At 40.9% G+C, this 15,701-nt stretch overlaps 2 protein-coding genes across 2 annotated transcripts; one reads left to right on the forward strand and one right to left on the reverse strand.

The window, feature by feature from the left end:
• Window positions 1-4,845: 4,845 nt before the first annotated feature.
• On the forward strand, window positions 4,846-7,356 carry LOC306748941 (type-4 ice-structuring protein LS-12). The gene is made up of 4 exons (XM_079232173.1): window positions 4,846-4,856; window positions 6,355-6,423; window positions 6,542-6,665; window positions 7,008-7,356. Exons 2-4 carry the CDS (start codon window positions 6,375-6,377, stop codon window positions 7,219-7,221), a joined length of 387 nt encoding a protein of 128 aa, XP_079088299.1. The 5' UTR covers window positions 4,846-4,856; window positions 6,355-6,374; the 3' UTR covers window positions 7,222-7,356.
• Window positions 7,357-7,551: 195 nt separating this feature from the next.
• On the reverse strand, window positions 7,552-15,061 carry LOC306748634 (polyadenylate-binding protein 1A-like). Its single transcript, XM_079231840.1, has 14 exons — window positions 14,331-15,061; window positions 12,971-13,164; window positions 11,808-11,923; window positions 11,331-11,470; window positions 11,097-11,191; window positions 10,883-11,020; window positions 10,408-10,503; window positions 9,933-10,299; window positions 9,706-9,816; window positions 9,457-9,593; window positions 9,250-9,334; window positions 8,914-9,044; window positions 8,523-8,622; window positions 7,552-7,928 (listed from the first exon to the last, which is right to left on the reverse strand). Exons 1-13 carry the CDS (start codon window positions 14,521-14,523, stop codon window positions 8,530-8,532), a joined length of 1,896 nt encoding a protein of 631 aa, XP_079087966.1. The 5' UTR covers window positions 14,524-15,061; the 3' UTR covers window positions 7,552-7,928; window positions 8,523-8,529.
• Window positions 15,062-15,701: the final 640 nt, after the last annotated feature.

Genomic DNA, 15,701 nt, shown 5'->3' on the forward strand with positions numbered 1-15,701 from the left:
TCCCAACGTAGCGTCTGCGAAGTCCTGGTCTGGATTCAATTTGTGCCGATCGACCCGACGGGTTCGGGGTAAAAAATGGTCTTCGAGGGCTTGATGAACAAAGTGTTAGCAGGGTTTTGTCAATCACAGTCGAAAGAAGAACTTAGCCGATGTTCATTCGACACATATCACCGCTGCTGTGCATCCTCACTCTCTGGATTAGACTGCGGGATTGTCAGTCAACTGATGCCTTCAGGGGTTCCTCGTACTCCACAAACTCTGAGTTCAAGAACCATCACTGTATTTTTGCATGTTTAGTCATTATTGCATTATATACCTTTATTAAATCCTACATTATGGCTGTATGTAGAATGTTTCCTTAATCAAATGTGGGCTTGGTTTCTCATCCACATTAAAAATTGCAGTGTTAGTGGGTCATGTGCTGTAAGCATTGTAAAGCTCTCTAAGGCACATTTGAGATTTGTGATTTTGTGTCACTATGCATAAACTAAATAAATGTGTTTATAAAATACAATTGTAACCTTGACTTTGGCACTGATTTTCTATTTTATCAGGTCGGCTCAAAAAAGTGTTAATTCAACTTGGTTTTGTTGGCTTGAATTACATCACAATGTGTGTCTTCTTTTTCATGCACCAGCATTTACAAACATGAGGAGGACATACTATTAGGAGGTCAGTAAACGATGGAAGATGTGGCAAATTACACTACACGGCAGAATATTACAGTTCACACCTACTCACCAGCGATTTCTGATAGACGCTTGTTAATCTTATTTGAAAAACCACGACGTCAATATTTGACTCAATTTTAAACTTTGCCAGATGCAGTTGCAATCTATTGAAGTTTACTTAATGCGAATAGACACTGACAATGGAATAGTTTATCAAATTCCTCTCAAAATGGTCAAGTGGCACAGAAGGAAAACATATGCTGTTGTCTAATGCTTTAATACACGTTAAACTCCAAAATATTATATTTTGATGACTTTTTTTTCAAGTTATGTGCATGCTGTTATCATAATTACGATATTTCCTATCGAACCTGAATGCAGCAGTGGAAAGTCAAAGAAATATCAAGCCAAGAAATCTGAGCCTCCCTGTTCTCTGGCACCAACAGAGGAGAGCTAGTGAGGGGTTACGGCTCCAGCTCTGCAGCCTGGAGCATGTGATTAAAACTGGGAAGCCGAGTAACTCAATTTATTCAATAAGAGGGTGAGGGATCATTCTTTGAACAATACAATAAAAGTTTGAAGTAAGTTGGTTAAACTTTGAGTCAGTGGACCACCAAAGACTTGAAGAGGAAATGGGACATCCTCTTGAGTTTTCGAAATGTTTTCTATGACTTTCTGGGGCTTGTGTACATTTTCATTCTTTCTGTGGTCTGGTTTGAGGCCAGAGGACTGTGGAGGGGGATCTTCTTTTTTTCAAAGCTGAATCTGCAAAAACTAATTTTTAACCATTTCGAGTGGACTGAGAGACTGTGACAATTCCACAAGCATCTAATATTTGAGATGTGCCCTGTTTAAATACTTGAGTACACACACAACAGTCATTTATCAGAGTTGTAATGAGTGTGTATCTCACTGGAGGGCGTGCTCTCATTTCATTACATCAGCTATTAACCTCAGCTATGCAGCTCAGTGACATTTGATCACCAATGTTGGTCTCCAGTCGGTTTCTAATGCTCAGTTTTACTTACTTTTCCCCACTTCTTGTTATCTTTTGCTTCTCTCACTGTTGAAGAACTAACAGCCAGGCTAAACATGTTGTGTTCATTGCAGTAAACTTAAAAGCATTTTTTTACTTGAGATTTTCCCTTGTATACTTTATACTTTTACTCCACTACATTTCAGAGTGACACTTACAGTGCTTTTTACTTCCCTACATTTACTTGGCAACTAAAGGTACTAGTTACGATTCAGATTCAGATTTTACATTAAAACATTTTCAGATGTCTGTGAGTTGTTAGCAGTTCCACCCAAAAGACATTTCCCCCTTTAAACCTCTCAGATGGTTTCAGTTAAATAACAGTTTGAAGCCAAAAGAAGTCAAATACTCCAATAATTTTCAAGAAGTAAGAATACATCTGTGTTGCACAATCTGTTTTATTTTCTCTGTTCTGGCCTCATTAATCATCTCATGACCCATCACATTTATCTTGTGAAGCCTTGAAGGGCTCCCTGACCTCTAGGTTGGGAATCACTGGACTTAATACTTGTTTACTATGAAGTAGTTCAAACGAGATCCACCTCCACAGCAACAACAGTAAAGTGCCGCTTACACATTATTGCATCAGTTACAATATAATCATGACATATAACATACCAGTCATAAGGGCCTTTTTTTTTAAGAAAGAGTAATTTTTATTTTTCTTAAATTATATTTTGCCTGTAACATTTCTGTACTTTTACTTATGACGGTGTTTGAATATAGGACTTTAACCTGTACTGAATGTTGCATTAAGGTATTATACCTCAGTAAAGGATGTGAGTATGTCTTCTACCACTGTGCTTCTCCTTATATTCCATCTGTCTTAATGTCATTTTTAGGTGACAGGGTTGTATCTGAAAGCTGTAGTTACTTTACAGAATAAAATCATTCGATCAGTTTATGAGTATGATGCACTGTTGACAAACACTCTATGAACTATATCATCTATTATCTAGTTCAATTAACTCTATTTCTACGAGTCAAAACATTGCAATGTTTTTTAATAATAATAATCCAATTATATCCCTCAGGTTTTTTGTACTACACTTTGTATATTACCCAGTTAATGTTCAACAAAACTACAAACAATACTTAATTTTGTTCTCCTGCTGCAACGTTTTTGTGTAGTACTCAGGTCCGTGTCATCCTTGCATGCCTTGCATAACAGCTCTCCTTTTTTACTGTTTGAAAAACGGTTACAACCTAGGCTGTTTCCACCAGGAGAGTCCAGGCCAGTGGTGAACAGACTCAGGACAGTGAGAATACATTCCCACATCTGGTTTGGATCAAAGCTTTTACAGTCGGACTTTTAAAAACTCCAGTGCAGGGCTTTCCCACCGGATGAGAAGAGAGTCATCGGATTCTCGTTCAAGTTTTAATAACCATCTTGTGCTCTTTATGTTCACCTCTCACATATTTCCCCCGTATTCCCATTTCCCCAGGTCTTGGATTGTTTATGACTGAGGAGGAGTTTGGCTGAGTATTGATGACTTTACAACAGCCATATAGATGGAACACCCTGAACCAAAGGTAGACGGGTTACTTCCACATGTATGAGTGACATACTTGTCCCCAAAGGACAGCGGACTGAGACATTTTAAAATTGTAATTCTTTGTTTTAGAGAATATTTTTCAATCCTGTGGTCCATTACATTAAGTAAAAAAGGAAATGTTTTAAATTTACTCTAAAACTCTTGATTAAGAGTGAACTTCATAATTCAATACGTAGGCCGACATACATCTTCACAATTAAAGTTCAAGATGTAGAGTTTATAGTAAGTGTGTAAAAAACAGTCCTCTGTGTCTACACTTGAGTTAAATACTAATAACAGCATGTTAACATGCTGATGTTTTAACATGTACAATGTTAACCATGTTCACCACCTTAGTTTAGCATGTTACTAAGCTAACTAACACAAAGCACAGCTGATGGGAATGTCTTTAGTTTTACACGTATTTAGCGGAATAATTGAAATGTATAATATTAATATAAGTAATTGTTCTGAATTTATCCTGAGTGGGGCATGTTTTTTTTAAACAAATTCCATGTCAATCCATCCAATAGCTGCATAAACACTTGACTAAAAACCACTAACGTCTCCCTGCTGGTGGTGCTAAAGATGAAAAGTGAAGAAATCATCAAAGTCATACGGATTCATCAGTAGTCTGCACCACAGTTTGTATTAATCCATTCAACAGTTATGAAAAGTCAGTCTGCGCCAAACTGCTGGACCAACACATGGACTGACGTTGCCATTCCTATAGCTACGCTGCTAGCATGGCTAACAAGAAAGTATGCTTTTCTGTGAATATATAGATGTTTTGGTTATTGTTTTAATGGGAGTGATCATAGATTCCCATAACATAAAACATGCACTGAATTACCGCACATGGTTTCATTAGGGCGGGTACACAACATGGACCACTGCATTTGTAGCCTAGTTTGCGACATCTAGATTGACTTTTATACAAATACACACAACTCAACAATACAACAACACAGATCACATAACTGAATCAATGAATCAATGAATCACTGAATTAATGAATCAATGATTCAATGAACCAAACAATCAAACAGATCATAATTGGAACAATCATCATAATAAACTTTATTTATAGGACATTTTTCTAAACAAGTTACAAAGTACTTAACAAAGAAGCACTATTTGAAAAATTATCCAAAATTAGAATTAAAACAAAAGTATGAAGTATTTTACAGCCACAGTGGTAGAATGAAAAGCCAAGTTAAACATAAAAAGACAAGACATTCTGTCAGTTATCTTCTCTGTTATATCTGTTGACACTCATGTGTCATTATCAAAGTTCTGGCTACACTTCACTGTCATTCTGGTGATGCGGTTTCCGGTGATTAAGCCTTTCATTTTATCAAGATGATAAGGTGTACTCATGTTGGAAAGTCAGCACAGGGACTGTGGACTTTGGTTTTGTTTGCCCAGGTGGCAGATTGAGTCCGCAAGGGTCAGTGCTGTCCCTTTCTGGCACAAACATCCAGGAATGTTTTGTTTCTTGTTATGTCTAATCAGACTCACATCACGTCACGGCTGCATCACCATGCGGGACTATAAGAAGTGTGAGAGTCCGACAGGAAAGCACCACCCAGTCCAACTTCTCCTGCCGTACAGGTGAGTCTAAATCCGTTTTTGTATGGGCTTGAACTGCATCTGAAACATATGAGACAAAAACTCTCAGGGGACGTAAGACTACAAATTGTTCCTAAATTGAATACTCAATTGTAACTTTATGAGGGTAAAATGCACTCCTTTATTGCTTATAGATTTAATAAGTAAACTAATGTTAGATATTGGAGGATTGGCTCCTGAAGGTGTTGGTGTTGGTGTTTCTCAATCATGTTTAACATGTTTACATTTTTAATGTTATACTTTCATGTTAAATTCTGGCACAGTCCTTTTCAGTCTATTTTTTTTTATCTTACATTTTGAATCTTCTTTAAAAAAAAATCGTATATATTCTTCTAATCATCTCAAACTAATAATAGTTTGTGAACACAAAATATTTTTTCTTAATTTAGTATTATCATCTGCAACAGATATTCTTAACACATAAGGCTCCAAAGCAGCAATACACATCGGTCTATTTACATTACGGTCTAAAAAGGATATAAAAATGGGGTCACATCAATTTTTTTTATTTTTGCTAAATCTGAATGAAAGTTTAAAAGAATGAATAAATAAATGACCCAACGAAAATACGCACTGAGGTGATGAACATTCAAATCTAAAGACAAAATATGCACTTATCCATGAGTGGTCCAGTGTTTTGAGTGTATGGTACATTTCAGTTTTACAACCGAGAACACTACAATAGAATAAAGATCACATTCGATGTCTGAAGCTGCAGCTGTTTTAATACTTGTTGGCAAGTTTGAGACTAACTTCTTCTGGCTTTGAGAGAGAATAACTCATGTTCACAAATGTTGATTATAGAAATGCCATCTTGGAATTCTTATTTCATGAAAATAAGTTTTCTCTACATACACTACAAAATATCATATTCAAAACTCACAATATTTGTAGTAAAGTTTTTCTGCTCGTGATTGAAAGTAATGAAATATAGATGTTCATTTTGTGACTTGGGAACACATAACTGTGATAAATGATTTCAAAGTCACGGTTCCCTCCAGCTTTTTACTGGAGCTATTGACATGATCAGTCTCTGATAAGCCCGATAAAGTTTACAAGTCAATGTATGTTGGGGTTTGGACAAACACACAGTGGCTACAAATATTTATTTTATTACCTCATAGCGGAAAGACCAGGCTGGCATTCCTAGAAATTTGAAGAACTTTCCTCAGTGAGTCATGTGATCGAGCGACAAGAGACCTTTCTACTCAACTTCTGAAAAACAACTTTAGAAATAAACAACCAAACGGCTCATTTGGGATTTCACAATGAAAAATTGTCAGGAAGGTCAAATTCAAGCATAATGGGGTAAAAAAAAAAAAGGAGTCAGCACAGGTATGATTATGTTGCAACTGCGCAGCAATGAGACAGAGGAAGATGCAAACATGCAGCATAGGTCAGCATCATCGGACCTATATAGGTAAGTCATAAGTCAGCATCAGGTTACATCATCATCAACCATACATGTTTGCTTTTGTAGGTCTCCTCCACTCAGCAGCCATGAAATTCTCCCTCGTTGCAACCGTTGTTCTGCTTGCTCTGGCACAAGGTATGACCTTCACATGTACTTTATCTTCTCGAAATAAGAGTGCAAGTATTTTGTCTATCATAGTTGTGAAAAACATACCTAATTATTGACTTTCCTCTTCATCCTTGGAAACCCGCAGGAAGCTTTGCACAAGGTGCTGCCGATCTTGAAAGGCTCGGTCAATACTTTGAGGAAATGAAGACCAAATTGGTTCAGGACATGACTGAGATAATCCGCAACCAGGACCTGACAAACCAGGCTCAGTGAGTACCTCTGTCTCCACATATAGTCACGGTTTCGTCATGACATCACATTCAAGATTATAACTTGGGTAAATTACTTGAATACTTCCTCGACCACTGTTATAACACTCTGGCTTTACCACAGTACAATTTAAACACAGGAAATAAAATCAGCACTTAATTCCTTTTATCCTGATAGAGTGTAAGCTAACTTACACTAAGTAAATGGATTTAAAATATATATATTATTTGACCCGTTCTTCAGAAACTCAGGAGACATGACACAGAGACAGCTTTGTATTCTGAAGGTCAAACGGGTGCATTTCAGATTTTTATATTAATTAATTGTGTTCCCCCCCACAGGGCCTTCGTGGAGGACAAGCAAGCCCAGCTGCAGCCTCTGGTCGCTCAGATTCAGGCGCAAATGAAGAACGTTGCCACCAACGTCGAGGAGCAGATCAGGCCGCTGACTGCCAACGTGCAGGCTCAGCTCCAGCCCCAGATCGATAACTTCCAGAAGCAGATGGAGGCCATCCTCAAGAAGCTGACAGATCAGACCATGGCCATTGCAAACTAAACAAACCATCCCTTCAAAAGATGCCAATGTGCCACCACACCAACCGCTTGCAGCGAATGGCTGGCCTGAAAGTGCAGGAAGAAGTACAGCCTAAGATGTGTTTCAGAGATATTATCATCTGTCCCAAAGCACGATTAAAACTTGAAACACAACTTCACTGTGTAAATTTCATTTGTGTATGATGGGGGTTCATTTTTGGCCACATTATCATTATAGTTCAGAATCTGTTTGTTTTGGCCAACACATTTGGACTCTTACCACGATAATGTTAGTGCAAGTCATCGGAACAGGCATATTGCCACCATTTGTAATTTCAAACAGCCACACAGACGACTTTATAAGGTTTATTCAAGCAAGCAAAGGTCAAGGGACATTTCCCAACAACAGGCTGCTGCAGCAGCCCAAAAATTTTAAAAAGGGGAAAAGAATAGCAGAAAAGGAATGCTTTCAATCTTAATTCGTCACAGAATTATTCTCTAAAACCTCTCATGAACTGGTCATTTTTCATTTTAAATTTTCTCTTTTTTGTGTATTTTCTATTTTTAACTCAGCAAACCAGGCCTGGTGTTTCTGTTCATTAGAGGCCTGGCTGGAGACTTGTTTCCATTGGTAATTTTTTTATATATCATTTGACTTCTTTTTCTTTGTTTTATGCATTTTCATTTTTTCCAACGGTGAAGCTAGCTAGCATCAAGGTTCCCCCGCTCCTGTGAAAACACAAAAATACAAATCAGTGACACTAAATACTACTTAGTGTACATGTTTATGGTGGGGACACTTTACGACCAACTGTTAAGGTACTAAATTCAAAAAGTGCTGGTTGCCATGTAAAGCTGTAGTGAAGTAATGGCGACCAGAGCAGAGAACCTGTGGATATTGTAATCCCAGTTCCTGTGCTTTGTTTGCAAAGCCGGGGCAGCCGGTGTGCATGCGAGTCGCATTGTGTGCGCCACACTGGCTAGTTAATGGCCGCTGGTCTGCACTGTGCTTATAACACCATCCTGACCCACGGTGTCGTAGTGGAAGCGTAATGCTCCCTCTCCAGTTGCCCCTCAGGTAAACACTTGTAAGCTTCGTCAGCACTGTTGCCGTTGTTTGCACTGTTCATTTCATGCCGTTAGCACCGTTAGTTGCCATCAACCGCATCAGCAGTCATGTTGAGAGCGTGGTAATCCCTAATTTAGCATCATTAAATAGACAACTAGTATGAATAATTATCTGTCCGTGTCATGTGAAGCCATAATCTCCCGTCGACACCCTCCTTTCCTTGTTTAAAGGGGCTCTGGAAGCTCTAGTCATACCTTGGGTTTAGACACTCGGGACACCAGCTGAATTGGTCGCAGGCTTCGGGGAGGTCTCCTTTGCCTGGTGGGCTTGAAGCACAGCCACCGCCTCATCCACCTGCAAAGATTAAGTTGTTGAACGTTGGCAACACCACAACGTCAAGGTGGGATCTCAAGAGAGCTCCGCCGTCAAAAGATCCACCTTTCCTGCATATCAAAAATGACTAGCCAACTAGTAAAGAAGAATACGTGCACTTAAACTCACATCTTTTGGTGTCAATGTTTCCAGGGATATTTATATTAAGAACAGAAAGTAGTATCTATCTGAACATCCCTGTCCTTTTAATATCAAGTCCTGGTGAGCTCTTCAGAGAACCAACCTACAAAAGTTGTCAATTTAAGTTCTTACCTTCGAGCGGAGAGACTCTGGGGACTCCAGCATGTGGAGTAGCTCCGAGTTGTCAATTTCCAGCAACATGCCAGTGATCTTCCCCGTTAGGGCTGGGTGCATGTTCTGGATCAGTGGGAAAAGACGTTCACCTAGAGTGACAGATACAGAGGATTTAATACAGAATGTAATCATCACTCACCAAGGGACGGTGATTGAGACCACACCATGTTAATACATGGGCTACAACAATACAATATACAGTACAGGCAGTAGAGGGTGTGGTTTTCTTGATGGGGGATGAGTACATCAAACAAATGAGGTATGTGGTCATAAAGAGCTGTTGCTGAAACTTACCCAGCATCTGCTTCTGTTCCTGTGGTTGAGCAGCTGCCAGCATGGAGGCCGTCAGAGGCTCCTGTCCCTGAACATGGACAGCAGGCTGTGGGAAAGGGACACAAGTCAGACAGAACATTTTAACTGCACATTAAAACTGAACTTTTTTCCCTCAAATGGAGGGCAGAATAGGTCAGTAGCAGTTGGCTTAACAAAATAATGTTTTACCTGCTGCATGGGGACTTGTGGCTGAGCAGGTATGTGCTGTTGGGGATTGCGGACTCCTGTGGCATATTTGTACTGAGGGACTCCACGCACAGGAGCAGCAGCTGCTGCGGAGACTGGTCGGGGGCCCATGGGCTGAGCTGTTGCAAGAACAAGGGACAGAAACATAAACCCAAACTCCAAAGTAGCAGACGTAAAATTTAACTGTATTTGACGTGCAGTTGGACTATTGATCGAGTATAGGCGACTGACCGACACGCTGGGCGGACATCATTCGGGGCACCTGGGCGGTCGGCCGCATGGCGCCGAAGGTCTGAGGGCGTGGTGCTGAGGGACGCATAGCACCTGGCATATTCTGGAAGTCTATAAACAAACAAAAACAGAGTGGCTTTGTGTTTCAGTGGGGGGGAGGGGTTGCTTTAAAATTACAGTAAATGTACAAAGATTGAAGGACAGCTTAAGAAAGGCTAGATACTCACGTTGTGGGCGGACACCTTGAGTAGCCCAGCGTGGGCTCGGGCGAAGCTGGGCCATTTGCCCAGCAGCTTGGTAGTAAGCAGCACGGTTCTGGGCCTGAGGTATGGCTGCCATGAAGTAGCCAGAGGGCGGGGCTGGTTGGTAGGGATTGATGACTGGGTTTGGCACTGCACGCACAGTGGCCATGCGCTGCATGTACTGGTTGGTCAGGTGGGCTTGACGCTCCTCTTTCCGCTGGGCCAGGGCCACATACAATGGCTTGGTCGCTACGATGCGTCCATTCATTTCAGTCACCGCCTTTGTGGCTTCCTCTGGGGATGAGAAGCAGACAAAACCGAAACCTTTGCTGCGTCCACCCTCCATCATGACCTGGGAGCAAGAGAGTCAAATGGAAATGATGAATGAACATGGGCACCGGAAAATTAAAACGTTTTAAGATATCTATAAATTACAGAAGCCAAGAAGCTGATGTCCTACCTTGGCACTGGTTATGGTGCCGAAAGGTGTGAACTCCTTTCGCAGACGTTCATCGTCAAGCCCATCATCAAGGTTCTTCACGTACAAGTTGACACCCTGAAAATGAGACAACAAATGTTAACTTTTGATTTATTTATAAAAAGAGAAAGACAAATTAGGTCAAATCATTCCAATATTACAAAGAGACTGAAAAAAGTCCTTTTACCATTTATTTATTGTATTTGTCTGTAATACACATTTATCCCCAGAGATCATGGTGAAGAAATGTGGGGCCCATGAACTACAGTCACTGTGGCAGCCATTTTGGCCAGTGCAACCCATTAAGGAGGAAGCACTGAATTTGACAAAGCTGCAGTCTTATAACTTGCTTAACCCGACGATATGACGGAAGGGATTGATTAGAAGCAACTATCAAACTAGGACGCTCTTACTTTGGCGCAAGAAGTTAAGTTGAATTTAAAAGAGGAAAGAGCACCTGGTAGCGAGTCATGCGGTCTTGTTTCATTTGCTCAAATTTGCGTTTGAGCTCCGTCTGTCGCTCCACCTTCTTCTGGGCGCGGCCAACATAGATGAGCTTGCCGTTTAACTCCTTCCCGTTCAGCTCATCCACTGCCTGTAGCAAACAAGAAATGAAGTCAACTCTGAGGCAGGAATGGTGGACATCTCCAAATGGTTGGTACAACTCTTACCTTCTGGGCGTCCTCGTGTCTTTCAAAGCTGACAAACCCAAAGCCTCGAGACTTTCCACTGTCATCTGACATGACACGGATACTCATTGAGTTTCCTAAACAGAGACATTCACTTTAGTAACTATATTCTACACAATAGGGTGTTAATGCAGATTATCAAACCATTGTACATCTATGCACAGGAGCAGAATTAGTAATTTCATAGTTATTTGAAAAGTGGACACCCTGACTGACCATATTTACTGAAGACTTCCCTCAGCTTCTCTTCATCCATGTCTTCACCAAAGTTTTTGACGTAGACGTTCGTGAACTCTTTGGCTCGGGCACCGAGCTCAGCCTCGCGCTCTTTACGAGATTTGAAGCGACCCACAAATCTGCATTGAAATTTAGCTCATTTTTAAAATAGACATTAGCCATGTTAATTATGGGCATAATAAAATGTTTTCTCATCGTTACTGAAAAGTAGAATGTGCATGTTCATCCAGATTATTATTACACACTTATCACATATTATGTGTATAATAATCATACGTAGTCATTATTCTTGCACATTGACTGAAAATTCTGAAAGGCTCAAGCATCATTGTGTAGCCTTCAATCAGACCACGTGCCGTATTAATTGAACAACAAGTATTTTTCCATTTCACACATTAGTTTGAGACATATAGATATTAGTTTGAACCACAGTTTGAAACAAGTCAAGACACTTACACTTTTCGGTCATTGAGCAGCATGCCATTCATTTTCTCAATGGCTCGTTCGGCTGCCTCTTGAGTCTCAAAATGCACAAAGCCGTAGCCTTTAGAGCCATTCTCGTCACAAACCACCTTAGAGAAAGAAACACATGCTGCTTTAAAAGCCACACTCATGCAGCACGTTGAAGCTAAACTGTCTTATTTGTCTCCTTTCTGAAACTGACTTTCTATCGTGTCGTTCCTTGTGTTGTGAAACAAGTCCAGAAGTACTTTAACTGTGCCATCTATTATTTCCAATGAATATAATTTGCTGCAGAGCCGTTCTGAGAAACGATGTACAGTTTATAATTCTGATATTAAGCGACATTGACCGTTTGAGTTAAGGACACAGGGCAACAAAAACAAACTGTTGGGGGACAATTTCAGACAAAGGAATGTCTCGAGTGCAAATTACCAGAGGATATTTACAAACCTCACACATGCAAACGACATGCCTGCACTCACAATGCTGCAGCATAACAATGACAGTTGACCATCCCCGATTTCAGGTTAGATACAACAAGAAACAGGCTACATTCACACGACTGCGTTTCTGTTTTTTTTTTTTTAAACGCATCGCTTTTGCTACATTTCCACCTAGCATCCACGATACTCCCGAGTTTTAGATCATAAAAATTAAGGCGTTTAGTTTGGAAACTCCAGGACCTTTGAAAACGATGACGTAGACACCCATTTTGCTACTTGATTGGATCTTAACCGCCATGACGTTTCTTTCCCTGATTCTTTAAGACCCGCCGGAGGAAAACAAACAAAAGCCTTGATTATTGATCGACTACAGGGGTAAATTCTAGATAACAGATTATAGGCGCTGCTGATCTTGTCGTCTATACTAAGCTGTTAAATTCTGCGTTTTAGAATTGTACTATTGCTGACACACGGAAGAAGCAAGAACAGTATTGGAGAAAATGGCGTGTGACGTGTCCAGCGGCAATATCAGTATTTTCTGTACCTAAGCACCCGCATGCCCAGTGTACGTGAATAGTCATGCGATAGTTGTTTTCAGGCGTGCTAGTATGGATGTAACTCTTTCAGAAAACGATGCTGCACGTCAATCGTTAAAACCCTGCTTTTAAAAAGGAAACGTATTAGGGTGGGATTAGTGGGAAACTACCCTTTTACCTTGCACGACAGGATGTTGCCAAACGCAGAGAAGGTGTCGTATAGAGCCTTGTTGTCGATGGACTTGTCGAGATTCTTAATGAAGATGTTTCCGACACCGCTCTTTCTCAGTGATGGATCACGCTGCGACCACATGATGCGCAGAGGCCTCCCCTTGATCACATCAAAGTTCATGGTGTCCAGTGCACGCTCGGCTGAGGGAAAGAGAACAGGAGCCGTGGTTAGATTATTTACTACATCTAAATCTTCAGATAGTCTTGATGGTGTTTCTAGTGATTACAGTTTGCATGGAAAAAGAATAAGTATAACTAATATAACTGAATAGCCACACACTACAGAACAACTGCAGGACCAATCTCTGGGAGCTTGCCAACTCAGACCAGTAGAACTTTTTTTTTTTTAAAGAGTGGCAGTTCTACACATACAAAATGGTTGACAAATAAAAGACGAGCAAATACTGCCATTTGAAGGGCTGAAACTGGTTAATTTGTTGGCTTCTCCACAAAAGTGACTGAGATAATTAATCGGTTAACTTTATGTAAGTAATCAATTAATTGACTGGTTAGAGCTCTAGTATTATTCTAGAATGCCTCTGCAAAGACAATACAAATAACCATTTTAATAGGCAGAGTGGTAGGAATTAAACTACAAATCTGGGAAGGGACAGATAAGAAATTGTTAACAGCATACTCCTAGTACGTCCGGTTATTTTTACAAGTTAAAAAAGCAATTGCCATATTACATTTCATATAGATGACCAGCATATACAATTAAATGCACCATGACAGAGGATTTGATGGACATGCCCCATGCCTCACCTTTGCTATATTTACAGACTACCAGTGGAAAAGCCTCAGATATAACTCAGGAACACACCCAAGAAAATCAGAAGGCAAATGCAGACCTGCGCCCTTAAGGAAATGCAGAACATGTTTTGTGTGGCTATTTGGCTTCAAAAGGGTGTGCAAGGCTGACATTTTGTATAAAACAGGTATACTATTTTTTTTCACTGCATATAATGACGGATGTTCAGATTACAACAAAGCTGATTAGCAAGCATTGTGGGGAGATTCAATCAAAATGCTGTGTCAGCTCTTCAGGGAGAACAGTTGGGGTGTTGTCCTGACAGACTACAGATAAAGAGGCACCGATACCCGGGTGGACAGGGCGGACGTGGAGCTTTTCCGCTACGCCACTGCTGATGGGAGGTTCAACTGAGGAGACCCTGCCGACAACATGTCGGCCGCAGTCACGTGTAGTAGAAAGAGGCTAGCTTTCACTTATCACACACACACACACACACATTTTAGAAACAGACGTTTTTTGAACATTTTATTCGGTGAATAAATACATGGCTTACCGTCCGCTGGCTGTTGGAAGTTGACATAAGCGTACCCGAGGGAACGCCGGGTGATCATGTCCCTACAGACCCGGATCGATAGGATAGCTCCGGCTGGGCTAAATTTCTCGTACAGCATGGCCTCGGTCACATCTTGATGCAGATCCCCGACGTACAGGGACGCCATGGGGTAACTGGGAGCACTGGGATTCATTATCGCTGGTCGCGGAGGCTAGTAAAGAACTCGAACGAAGCCTTATTTTCTTAACGGAAAAAGTTTTCGGCGACAATACGAACGCTTGGTTGTTTAGCGGTTAGGAGCGGCACGTTCCGGGGCAGAATACTCGTGGTACGCCGTGAACAACCGTTTTCCGTTGAAGGGTTCGGAGTAAAACGTGTGCGATAAAATATGTTAAAATGGCACAATGTCGACTTCTAACGGGATTAAAACGGTCGTTAAAATTTGACAAACGCGGATAAAAGCAAAATGAGGTTACTTAGCTTCGGCTCTGAACCAGTAACACGTCGACTGAAAAAAAAAAAAATGTCGTTCGTTTTCTCAAGCAGCTCCTTTACGTTACCGTCCAGTCCTCGGATGTCTACTCCAGCTTCACCGTTGTTACAAAAAGAAGAAGAAAAAAAAAAGATTTTTTGTTTTTTTAATGTTTTGAGTTTTTTTTGTATTTTTATTTTTTATAGAATGTGTGCCGAGCGAGCTCAGGAGCACACACGCACTCACACAGCACTAACAGGCGGGGTTGAGGGTAGGCAGGCGAGGGGGGAAGTTGGCTTTTTATACTAGCGGCGCGTCACCGCTACGGACCAATCATCGTGGGTGCAATTGAAAAAAGTCGTCAAAAGGGGCGTTGACCACAACTGTACGCATGATGATGAAATCATGTAAAAACGTATTGTTAAAGTCTCAAAACTGACTTATTAGGTTGACCACAAGTGTCGACTGTTTTGTGGTCCTGTGTGGGGGACGACGTGAATTCCTCCGCAATGCTTCGGACAGAGGGGCGGCCCACCTCACAGCCATCCCCGCTGCTCGGAATGCCACGGGCTTGTCACGCCGGAGGCATGCGGTTTTACTGCGTACAACGCACGATGCTCCTCGTGTGACACGGCCATTTAGCGAATGTGATATGCAGGAATGCTTTAAATACAAACCATTCACGCTATAAATGTAATTTTTTCCCCAAATAGGATTGTGTTGTTCATCCTTCACACAGCATATGCTATGTAGTGTAACTCTTAAGGGCCTTATCAGCTGCTATCTGAGTGAAACTTCACTTCACTAGATTACTGTTTGTCTTTACCGGCCATTGATCAGGGCGAAACAGATGTCACTGTATAGGGTATAATGGTCCCTTGATTTTGTATGATGTTATC

Source organism: Taurulus bubalis (genome assembly GCF_910589615.1).
Source record: "Taurulus bubalis genome assembly, chromosome: 16".
NCBI lineage: Eukaryota > Metazoa > Chordata > Actinopteri > Perciformes > Cottidae > Taurulus > Taurulus bubalis.